Below are 20,847 nucleotides of genomic sequence, written 5' to 3' on the forward strand. Positions count from 1 at the left end.
TAATTATCCTTCTCTAGCCATTATCCTGACTATCCTGAGTTGTCCATCCCTAGAAATGTATATCCTACATTTTATCGTTATGATACACTGGAAATATCATTGGAAAGGGTGTCAAGAGATCCGTCATAATTCTATGTCTGCTATTCATATATTGTGTGACCTTTGGCAAAGCACTTAACTTTTCTTCACTTGTAAAACAGGTATATTGTATTAAACAAATTATCTCTAGAATCTTTTCCATCACTAAGATTATAGCTGAGATTCTGTTGGTTATTCAATTCAGTTAAACAAATACTTATTCCAAATATTTTTAAATAAATAGTCATATAAGTAATGATGACTTTCTATTACTGGAAAAGAATAATCATTATCATCAAATATTTATTGAACACTTACATTATGTAAGGCATGATCACTCCTGGAGATAATAGAATGAGCTAAATGACTTTTTCCCATTTTAGAATGACTCCTTCAGCTGAAAATGGCTTGAACTATTTCATATAACTAATTTTTGTTAACCTTATGGCTTTTATTAAACCCTAGAGTAGCTATTTTTATATATACAGAAAGGGGTCTAGGAATAGACCTAAGTACTGGAAAGTCTATTCCCCACACCACTCTCCCCACCCCCCAAAAGAAAAACCCATACTATGGAAAAATGCTAAAAATATAACTTGGATTGATAAATTCTTTGAAAATACAAATGTATCTGAGAGAATCAAATGAGAGGATATTTGTAAAATTCTTGGCATGTTAAGCCAGTCATCACTGATTCATTTCAATGTAGGCCTAGAGTCAAGTAGATCCAAGTTCAAATCCAGCTTTAGATATTGACGAGCTGTGGGACACTCTGCCTCAGTTTCCTCCTCTGTAAACTAGGGATAATATCACCTTCCTCAAAGGGTTATCAGGATCAAATGAGAGATTATTTGTATAGCTCTTAGCACAGAGCCTGGTACATAATAGATGCTTTAGAAATACTTATTTCTAGGGGCAGCTAGGTAACACAGTGGATAGAGCACCAGCCTTGAATTCAGGAGGACCCGAGTTCAAATCTGGTCTCAGACACTTAACACCTCCTAGCTGTGTGACCCTGGGCAAGTCACTTAACCCCAGCCTCAAAACAAAACAAAACAAAAAAAAAACACTTCCTAGCTGTGTGACCCTGGGCAAGTCACTTAACCCCAGCCTCAAAAACAAAAACAAACAAACAAAAAAACCACTTCCTAGCTGTGTGACCCTGGGCAAGTCACTTAACCCCAGCCTCAGGGAAAAAAAAAAAAAAAAGAAATACTTATTTCGTGCCTTTCCCCCTTAATTAAACAACTAGACTTAGAAAAAAAAATGATACTAGGCATGGATGATAAGGACAGAAGCTCCTGCTCTTACAAGGTCCATAAATATTGAGTCAGGATCCTTTAAAGCTAGATATACATGTGTGTATATAAATATATGTATATATATATACATATATGAGTTATTAATGTCTTTTTATTTCAAAAATTCCTAAGACTTTATTTAATTATTTTTAATTCCCTGTTTTTTTTTCTTTTTGTAATGCAACAAATACTCAAATATTTAAAAATATCTAAAAAAGGAATTTGAGAGTTCCTTCCATATGCAGATGATAATCTTTCCATAGCTGCCCATCCTATGTAATTTTCACTCATATCCTCCCATGAATCCACCTTTTTTATTGCTTATCTGTACCATATAACCAACTCATCTTCTCTATTTAATGACATCTTTTACTCCTATTCTTCTTCAAAGTTCCTCATTGGTTTTCTGTAACTAGCAATATATATCCACTATGCATAAAATTCTATATAATCTTGTGTAAATTAAACTCTTGTGGTATAGTATGACAGACATTTATTGCATGCACACTATGTAAATAACACTGTTGGGTGCTATGAAGTTTTAAATAATAGTTGCCATATATGAGATACAGCTTTGAGGTTTAATCAACTCAAAATTTAGTAGAGAATTAAGACAAAAAGAAAGATAGTTAGCATATACTATGTTACTTGATTTCAAAGCAAAATCTGTGAGAGCTCTGATAGCAGAAGGCATTACCTACCAATCAAGAAGATTTAGGAAGTTTTCATGGAAAAGGTGGCATTTTAATTCAACTTTAAAAGATGGGTAAAAAGTAAATGTGATAGGCCAATGTGATAATTTATTTTGTTTAACTCTGCATATTTGGTACAATGATTTAGCTTTTCTTTTTTTTTTTTTTTTTCTTTTCTTTTTTGTTTTCAGTTGGAGAGATAGGTAGGGAGAAGGGGGCAGAAATTAGGCATCCCCAAAATGTAAAGAAAAGAATAGGCAGATGAGAAGGAATCAAAGACAACAGAACAGCTTTGAAAGTTATATATTGAATTAATATATACTTTAAAAAGAAAAGCAGGTTTTACAAAATAGAGGTTTCCAATTTTACATAAAGTCCCTCCTTCAATTCCAAAATATATGTGAAAATGCTATTTTTCAAGTTCAAGATTACTTAAAGATTAGATTTTTGCCTAAAATGGTATGGTACAGAGGAAAAGATGCTGGATTTACAATTAGGTGACTGGAGTTCAAATTCCAATTCTGTTACTTAGTTATTAATGCATTAATTTGGAATTTCCAAGCATCTCTGGGAGTTAGTTTCCTCACTGATAAAATGAGACCATTAGACTAGATAATTTCTGAGGTACCTCCCTTATCTAGATAGTACAATAGATAATATACCAGTCCTCCAATAAAGGAGACCTAAATTCAAGTCCACCCTCAGAGACTTATTAGCTGTATGATATTAACCTCAATTATGCATCTCAGTAACATTATTTATAAAATGGAAATAATCATACTACCTACTTCTCAGGGTTATAATGAAGATAAAATTAGATATTTGTAAAGAAATTTGTAAACCTTAAAGCTCTGTACAAATTCTAGTTATTGTTTGTTGCTAGTTTAAAATTCAGCAGGAGAAAGAAAGAATGAAGAGTATTCTAAGACAGAGGGAAGAACCTGTAAGTGGGCTATGTTTTTAGGAAGACATTGTTCTTTCTGGCCTGAATATAGAGTGTGGAGAGACTAGAAAAATCAAGTATTGTCAGATTATGAAAGCCTTTGAATCCTGAGCAGAAGAATATGACCTTTACTTGATAAGAAATAGTCATTGAAGATTTGAACAGAGAAATGATGTGATCAAATTTATATGTAAAATTACATAGATAGCAGTGTTTCAGAGGGATTGAAAGAAGAGGCAGATTTGTGAGAAGATTTTTTAGTGAGGTATTCATTAGTCCACATGGATAGGAATGAGGACTGGTTCTAAGGTAATGGCAGTGAGTATGGGAAAGAAAAATCCAAGAGATATGATGGTAAAAAAAAAATTAAATAATAATAAGCCTAGTTGATAACTGATTGTTCATGAGCATGAGTAAGAAGGATGAATCAAAGATCACTAATTTATATGAATGTGAAGATGCTCATATTATAGATGGAAATGGTGAGATTACTAAGAGGACCAGATTAGGGAGAATGATAGTGAACCAAATTTTAGACATCTATGGGTAAATAATACAGAAGAAAAGTCCCAATTGGAGACAGGTAGTAGTAGTTACCAAGGAGAGAAAAAAACATCAAGCTTTAATTAAGCACCAATTATACTTTAAGAAGAGAGTCTAGGACCCTTGAGGAATTTCCACCTTAAGGATTTAAGAGGATAAGAAGCCAACAAAAGAAACAAAAAAAGGGGCAGTTGAAGAGGCCTCAGAAATCAAGGAGGGAAAAGAATAATGAAAGAAGAGCATATTCAACAATGCCAAAAGTCCTGAAAAGTTAAAGAGAATAAAAGCTGGGACTAACTAAATTTGGTGGTTCAATCATTGACAGTCTTTGAGAGAGCAAGATTTTTTTTTTAATAAATTTATTTATTTTTACATGTGCTACAATTTGTCCTTCTCACTGTCCCCCATTGAACAAAAATAAATAAATAAATGTATTGATGAGTGAATGAATAAACAAATAAGTAAATAACACAGAAACTAAGATCTTCATAAATGTGCATAATCTAGCAAAACAACTGGCTATGCTTAAAAACAATGGTTCTCTGTGTATTTTAAATCCATCACCTTTCTGATAGGAAATGTGTGATATATTTCATCTTCAGTTTTTCTATACTCATGACTTATCATTGCACTGATCAGAATTTCAAAACTATTTCTTCTCTAATGTTATCATTATATAAGTTGTTCTCCTAGTTATGCTTACTTCTATCTGTATCAGTTTATAGAGATCTTCCCAATTTCTTCTGAAACTATTTCATCATTTTTTTCTCCATAACAATAGCCCCCCATTTCTCAAAATATACACAAAGATATTAATACCCACCCCCACAAAACTCCCATGTCTCAAACCTTCCTCCTTTCCTTCCCACTTGCCCTCCTCCAGACAAGAAGCAATCCAACATAAGCCAAATAGGCAAACTCCTCCAAACATACCCCTACCTCCATTATGCTGCTCAAGAAAAAAAAAAACCCACATCAAAAGCTGAGGGAGGGAGAGGAAGGAATGAGAAAGAAAAAACAAGCAAACAAACAACAAGCAAAAAAAAAAAAAAAAAAAAAGTGAAAACACTATGCTGCGAATCACATCCAGTCTCATCATTTCTTATAGTACAATAATATTTCCTTACATTGATGTGTTTTGCCATTCCTCAACAGAAACTGATTGGAAACCCCCTTGGTTTCTAATTTGGGACTACTATAAAGCTGTTCTAAATATTTTTGGTACTGAGTCCTCTTTCTTCTATCTTTGATCTCTTTGGGGCATAGATTCAATAGTAGCTGTTGTTGCTTAGTCATGTCCAACTCTTCATGACCTCATTTGAGATTTTCTTGGCAAAAATACTAGATTGGTTCGCCATTTCTCTCCAGCTCCTTTTACAAATGAGGAAATTGAGGCAAATAGGATGAAGTGACTTGTCCAGGGTTTCACAGCTAGTAAATAAATTTTAAAATAGCAAATATAAATAAATAAACTATATAGTAAATATAGTTCAAACAAATTTGAACTCAAAAAGTTAAGTTTTTCTTTTGAGTTCTGGCACTCCAGCCACTGTACTACCTAACTACCCAAAGAATAGAAGAAAGGAGCTGAATAAAATTTCCATGGATGGCTTCCATCTTCTCTGTGAAGTTGAAGGCTGTAAGTTCTCTGCAAGGACAAAGAAGAGAAAGTTAGAACTTCTGCTCTAGAGAATCAGATAAGTTCTTAAGTACTAATAAACAGAAAGATTACTGAGCAACATCAAGAGCTCAGTTTATATTGCTGGCCTTGAATTTATGGGAGATAAAGTCAGTTGCATTTACTGAAGTGCTCTAGGGATCTTTATCCGCCTGAGGGGCAAAAGTGGAGAATATGGTTGATGAGAGTTCCATACTTCAGGGAACAAGGACCTTGGAACAAGAGCTAATGAAACATGAAAGTGCTAACCAAAGGGTCAAGGCTAGGCACAAAAGCAAATGAAGCTAGAAGACGAGGAATTTGTAAAGGAGCCCAAGGTCATGGCTAGGGCCAAGAGGAGAATTAGTATGAGTCAAAGTGGGAGTAGTGGAAGGAATGAAGCTTGTGGTCATGTTTTTACTTCAAGTGGTTTAATTTAGATTTAAAAAGACTAGAGGGAGTTAATGAGCTCTGAACTTGAGCCAGAAACAATTATCCTTTTAAAGTCAATTGATGGTGGTGATGGTGATGGTGGTGGTGATGATGATAGCTAACGCTTACTTATCTCTAAGATTTGCCTGGATTTTACATGCCTTTCTGATCTGATCTAACAGTCTTACAGAGTAGACACTATAAGTATTATATTTTCCTTTTTACGAATGAGGACACTGAGCCTCAGAAAAATTAAGAGACTTGCCCACAATCATAATGGTACCCGCATGTATTGTCATGGATAAAATTAAACAGGAAACATAAGAACAAAGGAAATTATTAGCCTTCCACCATGTTCATATGTGGAGGCTCTCCTGTGAGTTACAAAAACAGTGTTGCTGCCTAAAGAACTGCTACGTACTGTTTGTGGTGCTGCCTGCTTGCTTTCTGAAGTCCTCGTTCCAACAAAGTCATTTCTGCATCTGTTTGGGCTGCAAACCCTGTTGATCTGTCTGCTGCTAATGTTTCCCACACAATTCCTGCACCAAAGGCACATTTGAGTGCCTTTCTAAGACCTATGAAAACTATAAATGGGGAGAAAAGGGGAGGGTTATTTTTCTCCCTATAAAACAACAGGAAATAAAAACTCTTAATCATATTGGATTATTCGCTTAAGTCAAAATCTCTAAATATGGATTTGCTTATAAGAGGGGATTCTATGTTCCTAAGATTTTCCTCCAATACCACACTAAAAGGAAGAAAATCCGTTACTGATTTTTTTTATTTAAATGAATGTAGCAGATAGCAAAAAAAAAAAAAAAAAGGTATATTCTGTTGAAAGTTATAATGATAATATAATATAATCCATCTTAAAAATCAAGGTGGATGCATGCCAATGCTGAATCCTTCTGTTAGAATTTAAGAGCATTTTGGATTTGTTGTATCTCCAGTCTGTGAAGGAGTCAAAACTAGACTCTCAAGCCAAGAAGGGTATGGGCTATTCCATAGATCTTTGAAGATTTCCCCAATAATGGCCAATCTAAAGGATTTTTTCTTCCTTAACCTCTTAGACCATGTCCAGTTTTCCTGAGTCCAGAATTTTCTAGGGATACCTTGCCTTCATTTTTATAGACTTTAAAGTTACTTGAAAGCTACAGAAGTAGCCTCAAATTTTAAAACTGATGTATAATATCAAGAAAGTTTAAGTCTTGAATCCAACAAAATTATTTGAGAACCCTGAGTTCCCTCACAATTTAGAATATTTAGTGGAAAGGACCCTGGAATCCAAGGCCCTGGATGTTCTGGTCCTCTACCATTAATGACAATTTCTCCATCTGTAAAATGAAGGAATTAAGCTACATGATGTCTAAGGAATCTTGAATTCTAATTTTGCATTTTTATACTAAATTCCTCCCCAGAACTGAACTAGACTCCTGCCCTGAGGATAAAGCCCAGAAGAGCTTTGCAAACATCAAATTGAAAATATCGTACAAGCAAGACCCAACAACCTCAGAGAAACAAGTTGCAAAAACACAATACAAAATTTGACTCCCTAACAAATGTCAGCAGAAATCTTCTTCCAAAATTATTAGAAGGCAAATTGAATCTTTGAAATCTTGCCTGGCTCAGCTGTCCACCTGAAACAAGTTATAGATGTCCTACCTCTCTCCTGATTCCTTTACTCAGTGGGAAATCCATAGTGCCTTGCCTCTAAACACAATCTAAAGAAAAAATCATTGCTGGGGAGTTGCCTCCAGCTATGTGGGGTTTTCCAGGTTGATAGTGCTTTAACACATTATTCATACAAGGTTTGGGTCCTGCTTTCTCCAAAGACACTTAAGATCTCTTTCTCTTACCTTTTTATTGCTCAGTGTCTTAATTTGGAAGGATAAAAGTGACAAAAGAAAACTAATAAGCTCTTCATCTGGGCTAAACAAAAATTGAATTTTCTAAGTTAATATTCTGATTAAAACAAATTCTTTGATTATGAATAGTTGTAAGTCTAGACCTGACGCATGTGTTATAGAAAACTGGAAGGGTAATTTGGGGCCATTATATAACTGCCATTTTTTGTTTTTGTTCAAGGTATCATAAAACTGAGTTCTGCAGTTGAAGGTACGTTTTTTTGGCAACCACAAAATCATTGTTTTGCTCAGGGGATCCAAATAAGGGTTTTTCTATTCTTCCAGCAGTGGCAAGAGGGGCATCTGGAGCATTTGGGTAGTTGATGGTCATTTTCCCCTAAGAGCCAACATTTGCTTTTCTATCTCATGCCTCGGCTTGGGCCAGTCAAATTATGTGCCCCTGGGTCTCTTCCTTTCTACAAATTGTATCATCAGGAACCTAGGAAGGCAGCAAAACAGGACTGTGGTTTCTATTTTCTGTTGTGATTCACTCACACCAAATGACCTCCAGGAAGCCCCTTAATTTGTGTGGGCTCCACTCTATACTGGTAATGGTTGTGAGTCTGTTTGGGGAACTTTGCCTTTGGTTCTTTTGAGAAGGCCTTCCATTAAATTCTTTGGACATTTACTCATACATAGCATGCATATTTGTCCTGGAAATACCTGTTTACCAGAGAGCAGAACACCTAGTTATTCTTCCTAATGAGCAAAATAACTAAGTAGATATACATGACAAATCTCAATGGGGAGTGTGGGGGGCAGAGGGAAGGGCTTGCTATGCTACCCAGCATAGGCCTTTAGTACTGCATCTAGAGATGTCTTTTCCTTATTGATGAATGATCAGTCTCTAAAGCTTCCCTTTTCAGGAATCTGAGAAAGCAAGGTAAGGAAAAAGGGAAAAAGAAAGAAAGGTAAAACTTAGGGGAAAAAGCCCAGGAGGAGACATGACCGTGTACATTCCCAGAGAGTTTGTTTCTTTGGGGGTTTTCTAAATATCTTTTTTTCGTTTATAAAAATTGCATTATTCCACATTATCTGATTGATGAGTTATTATTACAATCATTATCCTTATCTTCAGGGAGCATACAATCCAAAAGCAGAGAATATGTCCTTTTCTCTTTTTTTGTGAGTTTTTATGTTTGTTTGGGGTTTTGTGTTTGTTTGTTTTACTGGGAGTGTTGTCAGTCATGCTTCCGAGGTTTCCTCATCCTGCTTAATCAGGGAAGGCTTCTCGGAGGAGGTGTTGGGCTTTAAGGTGAGTTTTTAATTTAAAAGGAGCTATGGCTTGTTGAATGGGAAATGCATGGACATGGGAGTGGGGAAATGATATATTGGACTAAAGCAAAGAATAGATCTGGGTAGATAAGTAAGAGGGGGCAAGGGGACAAACCACATCCCAAAGGGAGGAATTCTTGCTTTTGAATAGTTTGGAATTGTGGTATTTCTAAGGAAAATATTGAAAAAGTAAACTTGACAATTTGTATTGCTGAAAAAATGACTGCCCTTGTGCAACACAGAGAATAAGGGAAAGATGACACAGAACTTGGTAAGGGCAGAAGGAAAGAAAGCAGGAGAGGTATAGGGCCTCCATAGAATGTTTCAAGTGATAAATCAGACCAAACAAGAATACACAGAGCCAGTCTAGAATATGACCCTCCCAAAAAAATCATTCCATGAATAGGGACTGAGTAGTCTGCCTCAGCAATTCTGATGGGGATCTCAGAACTGAGCTTCAGTTTAATTATCTGTGGAGCAGGAGTTCTTAATCTTTTTTGTGACACTGGTTGTCTGGTAAAACTTACAATGATGGCTTTGAATAATTGAAGGAAATACTAAATTTCAGTTAGAGGTTAGTGAAAAATAAAGTTGTATTTTTTCCTATATCCAAGTTTATTGAATCAATTCATGGACCTTTGGGGTCCATGGACCCCAGGTTAAGAAATCCTGCTATGGAATAGGAATTCTAACACTGCAGATTCTCTGGGGCTATTTTGACATTTTATGAAGGAATGGTTTTGAAGTAATCACTTTCCTGTTGCCTGCTTGACTTTATGTTCATAAATCATTTGCCCCAAAAGTCACCCAAAACTATTAGCTTCCTATAGCTAATGCTTATTTTGCTGCCTGAGCGTCCACAAAAAATGTTCTGTAGTCTTCAGAAAAAGACTCTGGGGAGGAATGAGAGCAGAACACAGGAGAAAAGTCTGCTTTCTAGGTTAGGCTCCTTCCTAGCCTCTCCCACCTTCATCACTTAGTCCCCTTTGTGGCAATGTCATACTCAGGCTCAATACACCACTTATAGCAGCACTTGATGGGTAGAAAGTTGTAGCAGCTTGATAGGCTGCTAAGAAACATGTGAAAGGTATTAGGTTGAGAGCCTTTCCATAGACATGATCAGCATGCCTCCTTTGGAACACCAAACCAAAATCTATACAGTATGAAGACAAAAGTAATGCTGTAGGCTTTGCAAATGCTCACCTAATGAGCATATCTGCAAATTCTCCATTCGTAAAGATTAATTTGGGGCAGTTTTATTCTGCTAAATGTAAAAAAATAAAAATAAAAATTTAAAGTCAGAGAGCAACCAGCCAGATTGGTAGGATCTGAAAATGGTTCTGAACTGGATAATCTTAGAATCAGGAAAATATCAAACATGTTTTGGGTTTAGGGTTGTTTGTTTTGGGGGGGGGGAACAAAAACAGAAAATATCTTGAGTTAAAATAGATAACTTATCATTCTGCGGCTTGTTATTTTCCTTTTTCCCTTTTGTCGAGAAAAAAGATTTAAATCTTTGAAGTATAAAAAAACAGAACCATCTACAAATTGCATTGACATTCCAATTAATCCTAAAAGACCTAATATGATATTACTTACCTTGTAGAGATATATGACAATGTTCTAATCAACCAGTAATAAAGAAAATATTTTCACAGAAACATTTCACAATTTGGCCCCTACTACCACCAACATTTTTATTTTGTCCCTTTGTTGTGGATACTTCAGATTCTGGCTGTTATCACTGCTCAAATCAATGATCCCTTACATCTTCTTAAATAATAAAGTAGTGAAGCATACAATAGAGAGGAAAAAACACTTGCCAAAATAATTGTAAATCTTCTAGGATTTTCTGCATAGTAGATTTATTTTAATTCTTAGATTTTTTGCCTTTAGCAAAATCCTTCCTTTTTCAGACTAACAGCTCACATTTGCCTTAATCAAAATAGAACAAGAGCATGGGTCAACATCTGAGTCATCCAGTGTTAGAATTACTTTAACATATTGTAGACAGGTTTGCCTTTTTAAGAGAGGGAGGAACTAACCCCAGCCTGAAGCTTTTTTGTGCACACAGACATGTGTGTAGAGTGAGTTAAGTGGGAGACTTGTCAAGTCAAGAGAGGCAAGATGAAACAGAGCAAGAGCAGATGAGTTGATTACAAGCCTTTTGAACTGATAACTGAGGCTGTGTCATGTGATGAGATTTGCCTGAAAGGCTATTTGTTTTCCACACTGTAGATGAGAATCAAAAATACCTGAATGACAGCAAGTACTTTGAAAACCTAGACTAGGGAGATGAAGGGTTTGGCTTCTATGGGCAACTTGTTTTATGTTTCTTAAAATGGGAACAGATGAGTTTATGTGAAGAAACCAGAAGAGAATTTCTCACTTATCTGGCCCAGATAAAATTGTTAGCAGATCTCTTCAACCCCAAAGCTTCCACCTAGTGAAGTTATTGGGGTTGGAAGGCCACAGCAACATTTGACAGGTTTCCTGGAATAGTTTTGTTTTTAAATGATAAAGGTCACCTGGACATCTCAGGTTTTTGTTTGGTTTGGTCATTCTATTAGTAACGCTGGTTAGAAGCTCATTTGTTTTTCTGAGAGAAATTTCAGGACAGACTAGCACTCATCAGAGAAGGGAACTATTCGTAAAGTCATGGAATTCTCTATCTAGCATTTCTCAAAACATCACAGCCCCTAACTTACCATATATGAAGTCTCTTCAAGGAGAAAAGCATGAATATAGCAATAATCTGACTCAGCCCTTTTCCTCCAGTTCCCTAAATCTTTCAGGACTTCAGAATGATTTTCTGAGCCATTAATATCTAACAAGTTTTTTTCTATCAATCAGCATGTCCTAGTATTTCCCTCACTAAGTATTCCAGGTGAATGAGGAATTCATTCATTCATTCTTCTACCTTATATTCCATATCATTTCCAGCAAACTTACGTGCAATGTATTCACAATGCAATATAAAATTAGAATGTATTTTTTTTTCAACTCAGGTTTGCGATTTCATTACTTTCTTGAAGAGGATATTCCTCATTGTATTTCCCCAGTTGTTCCACAAAATACTATACACTGAGTTTAATTCACATAAACCCCACTGATCTTTTTATTTCTGATCAGTTTGTTGCTAGTAATAAATTTAAATGAAGTTTCTGACATTTACATTGCTTTAAAGCAAGATTTCATCATTCTCTAGATAAAATACCTATAAATAACTACTTTAAAAAAAAAAAGGTAGGGGGAGGAGAAACCTCTTTTTTTTTCCTATTAAAGTGTTTTATTGATGCTCTTTTCTTTTTTGTATTAATTTCAGTTGTTTTTCTGTCATATCTGGCTCTTTGTGACCCAATGGGGTTTTCTTAGCAAAAATACTGGAATGGTTTGCCATTTCTTTCTCCAGCTTATTTTACAGATAAGGAAACTGAGGTAAATAGGATGAAGTGACTTGCTCAGGGTCACATAAGTAGTAAGTGTCAGAAGCCAGATGTGAACTCATGAAGATCAGTTTTTCTTGTTCCACACCTGGAACTTTGTACTTTGCACCATCTATTATATCACTAACACTTCTCAGTAACTCTCTACCACCCTTTTACATGCTCACAAGATAGGATCTTCCTTTGTAACAAGTCAAATCAAGCAAAACAAATAAATACATTGGCCATTCTTGAAAATATATGCTTTAATTCTATACCTATATTCTATACCTATCTCTGTGGTAAAACTACATCCCATCTTCAGTCCTCTGAAGTTACTGTATCTGGTAACTTTTCTCAGAAAAGTTCCCTAAACAGAAGGTTTTGCAAGGGTCAAAGCTGAAAAATTACCCATGCATATATCTTGTAAATAAAAAGCTATAATAAAAAAGCAAGAAAAAGTTCCCTAAAGTATTTGATTGCAAAGTACTAATAAATTGAAGAAAGGTAGGAAACAGATCATCCAAATTAAAGGATTATTGATTGGTGAACCTAAAAGAGAAACTCAGATCTCTTGCTCTTACTTTAATGATGATTAAAAATCAAACATGGCTAATCTTGGGGAAAGATCAACTAATAGTAAAGAATATAGTGACCTATGGGTATAATTTCAAGGACAATTAAAACCAATTGATCAAAAAGCATTTATTAAGATCTTACTCTATACCAGATACTATATTAATCACTGAGGATACTAATAAAAAGAAAAAGCCACTCTTAGCCTCAATAAGCTTACATTCTAATGGGAAAATTACACATATAAATCTGTACATACAGAATAAATATAGAGTGTTTGGAAAGTAGCCTTAGAAGAGATTAATTGATGGGGAGACCAGGAAAGGCCTTGAGTAGAGGCTTAAAGGAAGCCAAGAATGGCAAGAGCAAAGAGGAGGGGTTGCACTACAGACAATGTCAATTATCAGCACAAATCTATGACAAATGTTCATGTACTATTCAAGTAACAAATAAGGGAATAGAATGACGAGAGGAGTAAACTGTGAAAAAACTAGAAAGGTAGGAAAGGGCATGTTGTAAAGGGCCTTAAATGTCATACATATTTGATCCTGAAGCTAATGGGGAGCCACTAGAGTTTAAGGAGTGGGAAAGATTGCATTTTAAACATGGGAAAAGGGTGACATGGTCAGAACTATACTTCAAGAAAATCATTTAAACAATTGTGTGAAGGACAGATTAAAATAGGAAGTAACTTGAAGCAAAGAATTCAGTTAAAAAAAAAATAACTACTATAGTATTCCAAGTGAAAGGTAAGAGGGCATGCTTGTGAATAAAGAGAAGAGGAAAAATCCAAGAGATCTTGTAGACAAAGAAATGACAAGATTTTGTAACTTACTGTATATGTAGGTTGAAACAGAAAGGAGTGAAGGGTGATACCCAAATTGCAAAGGTGGATTATTAGAAAAGTGATAGTTCCCTCAGCAATAATAGGGAAGTTAGGAAAGGAAGGAAGATAAGGGGGGAGGGAAATAATGAGTTATATCTTGAACGTATTGAATGTGAGATACCTACAGGACACCTGGTTTAAAATGTCAAGTAGGTAGGTGTTGATATCTGGTTTAGCTCAGGAGAGAGAGTAAAGATGAATAAATAATAGCTCTGGAAATTGTAGGCATAGAGATGATGATTGAACCCATGAAAGTCTAGAGAGAAGAGAATTCAAATCAGAGTCCTGAGGCAACACACATAGAGAGTGAGAATGGCATTGATAAAAATCCAGCAAAATTAACTAAGAAATTGTTGGACAGATAACAGAAGAACCAAGAGAAGGCAGAGTCATGGTATTCAGGAAGAAACAATTTTCAAAATTAGGATTGAGAAAAAAAAAATCATAAATTTCTCAATTAAGAGGTCATTAACAAATTTAGAAAGAGCTTTTTGAATTGTGAGATCAGAAGAAAGGTAGGAAAGCATTTTGAAAAAAATGAAAAAGGATAAAGAGGAAATACCCATTGTACATGGTCTTTTTCAAAGTATAACTGAAAAGGGGAAGAAGGATATAATAGCTGGTGAGAATGATAAGATCTAGTAACAGTTTTTAATGATAAGGTAGACTTGGACTTATATGTAAGAATAGCTAGGTGGCATAGTGGACAGAGTACCAGGAAAACTCATCTTTTGGCCTGAGACACTTATAAGCTGTGTAACTCTGGACAAGATACTTAACCTTGCTTACCTGAGTTTCCTCCTATAAAAATGAGCAGAAGAAAGAAATGGCAAACATTCCAGTTTCTTTGCAAGAAAACCTCAAATGGAGACATGAAAAGTAGGATTGAAAAACAACTGAATAACAGGGAAGGAACTAGTAAATCGAAAAAGACTAAAAATTGGAAAGTTATAGAAATGATAGATTAGCAAGGATAATGTTCTAGAAAAGACAAGAGAAAATGTGATCAAAGATTTATGTAGAAAAGTTGGCCTTAGTAAGCCATCATTAGATACTGAAGTGAAGAAGAGTGAGATAGTTAAATTCTGTGAGATGGATTGAGAGGGAGTGGTATGTGATTCTTGAGGAAAGAAGAAAAAATTAGGGTTAGACAAGGGAACCAGGGACTCAGTAGAAGAGGACAGTATAGAGATAATTTTATTTACCCATGATTCAGATTGGAAAAGGAGGATACTGTAGCCAGAGCAAAGATGATGGTCCGAGATAATATTTAGGGATAGAGGTATTAGGGGGCATGGTGAAGATAAAAAATAAAGATAAGCATAGGGAGAGATAAAAAGATAAAGGTTTATCTCAACCCACCCTTCTTCCACAAAGAAAATTTTTTTAAAGCAGCTCAATGACCTTTAAAAAAATCTTTGCCTTGAACCTCACCATCAAAGATTAAATCTTTTTAATACCAAAGACTTTTCAAGAATTTCAAGAGTCCTCTTTCAAAATAAAAAACCTAATAGTAATATACTATCAAGTGGTAGAGCTGTGAATTTGTTCAACCTAGAATTCTAGAAAGCAATTTGGAAATATGCTCAAAATCACTATACCATGTAGATGCTATAATGCATCAATAACATTATTGGGACAATGTCCCAAAGAAATCCAAAAAAAAAAAAAAAAAATGAGGAAAAAGAACTCCTATCTTCAAAAATATTTCTAGAAGTTCTTTCAAGACAACCAGAAACTGAAAGGATGTCTATCAATTTGGGATTAGCTGAGCAAATTATTGTACATGAATATAATAGAGTATTATTGCATCATAAGAAATGAAAAGATAGATTGAGAGAAACTTGAGAAGGGTTGGATAACTGATGCAGAATGCAATGAACAGAATTAAGAAAACAATATATACTATGAAAGTGACATTGTAAAAGAAAACGGCTTTGATCAATAATCAATGACAGTTCCAGAATATTGCTGATAAAGCAAGCTTTCCCAACTCTCAGCGAAGAGACAATAGACTTTGGGTAAAGAGTGAGACATACATTTCTAGACAGGGCCATAATAATACAAATTTGTTTTGCCTGACTATATTTTGTTAGAAGAGAGAGCTTGTATTTGACAGGGAGAAAATTATGGAGTATGGTGATGGAAATGCCAACAATCAAAAAAATGGACAGGAGAAAGAAAGAAAAGAAAAGAGTTAATGAAACATTCAAAATATAAATATCTAGAGGAGACTAAAGAGGAATTTAAAGGAATACAGACAAGCAGAGCAATGCTGATAAAAATCATGTCAAAGAGAGGAATTATGAAGGAAATGGGAGAGCCAGCTTTGAAGTCAAGAAGACCTGCCTCTAAAAAATGTTCTAAGTATGACACTGGGTATGAAAGTTCACCTCTCAGTGATCTGGACAGCTCTGTAAAACTATCAGCTACAAATAAAGTACTGCCTGCATCATTAAGAGGGAGTTTCCTCATGCAGTTTTTTATGTAACTGAAATAATATGTTCAATCCCCGTTCTATTAACAGGAAGAAACTGTATATAATAGTTTCATGTATAATCCTGATTTTCTGTCTGTCTGTACATAGAAATATTCATTTTTGTTGAGAATTTTCTAATTAAAACCCAAAAAAAAAGTAGAGAAAGAAGAGAAAACCTGATAGTTTATCAAATAGTTTTCCAAAACCAAGACTAAGAAAGACCCTCTTAAAACAGCTTACTGAATAAGCATTCAGGAGAAGGTTAGTGTGGAAAAATGGAAACAAAGTAAAAGGACGTTAATGAAAACTCTGGTCCTCCCAAAAACAAAACAAAAATTTTAAAAAGTGAGTTGTCAAGTACTCTAAGAAGTGAAGTTTTTCTCCCGAGTCATATAGGTCAGTAGTTATACATAAGACATGCTGTCTCTCTGGGACCATTGCCAGTCATCTGGCCTATGCTATACTCCTAGACTCCAAGGACTTGATGAGAGAGTGAAGCTGATGGCTTTTCACACTCTGCTTCACTTAAATCAAATTCATTTACAAATCAAGACATCATCCTCCTGATGTCATTGGTCTTCTTCAAGAACAAAGGACAAGGAACAACAAAAACACAGTGGGCATCTGACATTCATTTTGCTGAATCAAGTATTGCAGAGATAGACTCCATAGAATTTGGTGTGAGCTACAAAAGTCAAAGGCGACTAAAAAGATGATAATAACTGGTGTGTATGTAGGCTTTAAGGCAGTGGTCCTCAAACTTTTTAAATAGGGGGCCAGTTCACTGTCCCTCAGACTGTTGGAGGGCCGGACTATAGTAAAAACAAAAGCTCACACCCTGTCTCTGCCCCTCAGCCCATTTGCCATAACCCAGAGGGTCACATAAATGTCCTCAGTAGGCCACATCTGGCCCATGGGCCATAGTTTGAGAACCCCTGCTTTAAGGTTTACCACATGCTTTACCTGGTAAACAGAACTACTTAGCTTAGAGGCAAATATACCTGGACTCCAAAATAATGAGTTAAGTGTTGAAGAAACCTGAAAAGTGGGTTCATACTCTTCTCATTGTCTCTGGCTTTTAATACCTCCACATTTCCAAAGTCTTGGGAGCAAAAACTCACTTAAAACAGTCTTAGTTTTGTCTCGTGTCTGGGCTGTCATCAAAAGATATCTGAAAGATGTTCAATATACAAAGCAAGTCAAGTATAAACAGATATTTCTTTTATCTACCCAAAAGAAATGCTTAAAATGCAAAAGACTCATAAGTATACATTGGTGTTCTAGAGCATTCAAATTTAAAACATATGATGTGAAATTTTTAGTGGGACTGCGGAACTGCCATTTAAACTGCCACTTAATCTTTACTTCAGTTCTACAGTTCTAAAAAATTCCCTCAAGCTTTATACACCTTAGAAAGACAGAATATGAATAGAGTCCATATCCCTGTCAGTCTCCATCTCTTCTGAGAATGGTATAACTGCAGAAACTTCCTCCTCCTATCAGACCATTCTGACTGAGGAAGCCAGAAACTCCTAGACTCCCAAGATAGCCACTTTGAAAACACCCACCTCTCATGGTCCCTCCTCAATCATCCGTGATCTGGGAAAGAAGCATAAAATAGAATCAGAAGGAGACTTAAGTGCCCCTCTTGGGTTCATCTAGATTAGCAGATGTGACCTCAGTTCTGTGTATCTGCAGCTGTTGTGTACCTCCCAGAGAAGAGAAATCTTTGTGAGTCACTGGAAATCTTAAAGAGCTTCACAGAATTCCCCTCATACTTGGCATACAGTGGGAAAAGAGTAGAAATATCTCTCCCTTTAAAGTAGAAAGTTATTCTTCAAACATGTGGGTCATATCCAACTCATTGTGATTCCATTGAGGTTTTCTTGGCAAAGATACTGGCGTGGTTTGCCATTTTCTTCTCCAACTCATTTTACAGATGAGGAAAATGTGGCAGAGTTAAGTGACTTGCCTAAAGTCACCCAGCTAGAAATGACTGAGGCCATATTTTGATTCAGGAAGATGAGTCTTTCTGACTCCAAGCCTGGCACTCTACCCAGCTGCCTGAGTGGGATAGATTTTGCTAACTGAGAAGCCAATTCCTATGCTGCCATCACAAGTACCAAGGAAGTGCTCCTATAGACATCCTTCAGGGCTGAGCAGAAGTGGATCAGGCTGGCTTCCACACATAATCCTTGAAGTGTATTCCACCACCTCTGTGCATATATTGCCCCTCATTTGATGTTCTCAACAAGTTTATTAGGTAGATTAAATTATAGATATCCCCATTTTACAGATGAGACCTTCTGAGGTCTAAAGAACAGAATCAACTTAATCTAGATCACACAGTGATATTCAAATCAGGTTCTTTGACTTCAGCATTCTATTGATTTTACCATATCTGCTATAGAAATACCCTGAATTCCAGCAGAACCAAAAAACAACTAAGTAAACAGTAGATAAAATGGACATAAATAAACTTTTAAAGGAATAAAATAGACTTTAAAATGAAATTAATTTTATATTAATATGTCCAACCCAACCAGTTTTTATTTTATTAATTAATTTAAACTGTTTTTTTAAACACATAAGGAATGTCAATGGTTTTTATTAACTCCATTTTTAAAAAATCCAGAATCAAGTTTTTCAGTGTTTTGGCAGATTCCATCTGCAAATTTTTTAACAGATGATCCTATTTGTAAATGAGTATTATATGAGTTCCCTAATCAATATAAAGCTAAGTATTTTAGAGCTATCATGCAATTTATTTTTCTTGGGAAAAATAATCATTGGAATTTGTATTGACAGAGGGGAATTTTAAAACAAATTATGCTTATAGAGATAATCTCTGTAGTTTTGGAAAATTTTGTAATCTCCTCTCCCGAGTTGATTTTTTTTAAGATCTCCATAGAATCTAGACCTCTGAGGGACTTTTAAAAAACTATAATCCAGCCCCATTATTTTACAAATAAGAAAACTCATTCCCAGAGGAGTTAAGTGAGTGCCCAAGATAGATCCAGCCAGGATAGTCATAAAGGTCTCCAGACTTCAGAGTCTGTGCTGTATTCACTAAGCTATAGTTTATCATAGTGCATCACCTTCTTCATTATCACTAGATTCTTTTAGATATAAATCATTGTCGTGTTCCATTTTGAAAATTTAGGGTTCAGAACTAAAAGGAAACTTAAAATATTATATAATACCCCTACTTAGTTTAATTCCAAAGATAATTAGGGGGAAAAGAAAAGAACTATGTTTTAACATGCTCTTTTTTTTGTGGTGACAAAGAACTGAAAATTGAAGGGATGCCCATCAATCAGGGAATGATTAAACAAGTTGTAGTGTATGATTGTAATGTAATCCTACCGTGCTACAAGAAATAATGAGTTCAATAATTTTAGAAAAACATGAAAAGACTTGCATGAAATAATAAAGAGTGAAATGAACAGAACCAAAAGAACATTGTATACAGTAATAGCAATATTGTTTGAAGAACAACTTTGAGTAAATTATTTTGACTATTAAAAATACCCAAATTAACTAAAAAGGACATATGAAGAAAGATGCTCTCCGAAACCAGGAAAAGAATTAACAAACGTATGTATAAAACAATTTTACATGCATACATACATATAAACCTTTATATTTTTTTTTGTCTAATGGTAGCAATTGATCTCTTAGAGTGGGGAAAAAGGAGGGCAAAGGGAGAAAAAAATTTGCATAATAATATATATTTTAAAGGAATAGTTGTATAAAAGCAGATTTTTTAGTTTCATACACAATCATCTTTTTATTATATACTATGAAAATGTTTAATTCCATAAATCTAAAAAATAAAAAATTCCAAAAACACAGATCATGTAATACAATCCAGCATTTTACAGATGAGGAAACTAAGGTGAAGTCACTTGCCTAGATTATTTTCTGGAATAGAACAACTGGGTCCTTTAATTCCAAATCTACTTCTTCTAGCTCCCCAGTGTCCAGATGCTATGCTATTTCTACTAAACTCCATAATGGGTTTAAAAAATTAGTATTTTGTTCTTATTGGTTTCAAAAAGAGAAGAGGTGGATGGGTAGAAAATAGATTTTTGTTCACTGAAAAAAAAATTAAATTCTGATACACTTTAATCAAAAGCCTTTGGGGGAAAAAAATGTAAATCAATCATAATGGATATAAAAGCTGGCAATTAGATGTTAACTCACAAAAGTGACACAGCTTAGATTTTTTTTTTCGACAAAATCCCAAAAGAGATTTTTCTACTTTGTTCTGAAAACAGAGGGGTTAAGGTAAGAGAAGGGCAAGAGTCTGGCTTGGTTTTTCCCTACTATGAGATTCTAAAATGACTTCATTTGAAACTTCATTAGCAGATATCAAAGAGAAAATGATCTTGTTGATTAACAACCCATCCCAAACCAATCCATTTTTAAAATGGCTCAGTTGCCTTGCATCAGTCTATAATGGACTTGAGAAAAGTCATGGATGCACAACAGAACTATAGTTTGCCATAGTGCCTCTAGTAAAGGTAGCTTAATGAAGTTATGAAATGGCCACCGAGTTCTGAAATGAAACCTCTGCAAGTCAAATCCCAGATTAAAATTCTTTAACTTTTAGTTTTTAAGTCAAGAGATTCCCAGCAATGTGGAGTCTGGCAT

The 20,847-nt window shown here is 35.1% G+C and overlaps 1 protein-coding gene across 19 annotated transcripts in view; it reads left to right on the forward strand.

The window, feature by feature from the left end:
• The window catches only part of DLGAP1 (DLG associated protein 1), a 1,106,389-nt gene that overhangs the window by 924,074 nt on the left and 161,468 nt on the right, over nt 1-20,847 (forward strand). For 11 of the 19 annotated variants that reach the window (XM_074275757.1, XM_074275733.1, XM_074275740.1 and 8 more), the window contains one exon: nt 7,732-7,761. The exons of the other annotated variants lie outside the window; for them this stretch is intronic. In XM_074275757.1, coding sequence (XP_074131858.1) covers nt 7,732-7,761 — 30 coding nt within the window. The remainder of the gene's footprint in view (nt 1-7,731; nt 7,762-20,847) is intronic. 19 annotated transcript variants of the gene reach the window in all.

Source organism: Sminthopsis crassicaudata, chromosome 1 (genome assembly GCF_048593235.1).
Source record: "Sminthopsis crassicaudata isolate SCR6 chromosome 1, ASM4859323v1, whole genome shotgun sequence".
NCBI lineage: Eukaryota > Metazoa > Chordata > Mammalia > Dasyuromorphia > Dasyuridae > Sminthopsis > Sminthopsis crassicaudata.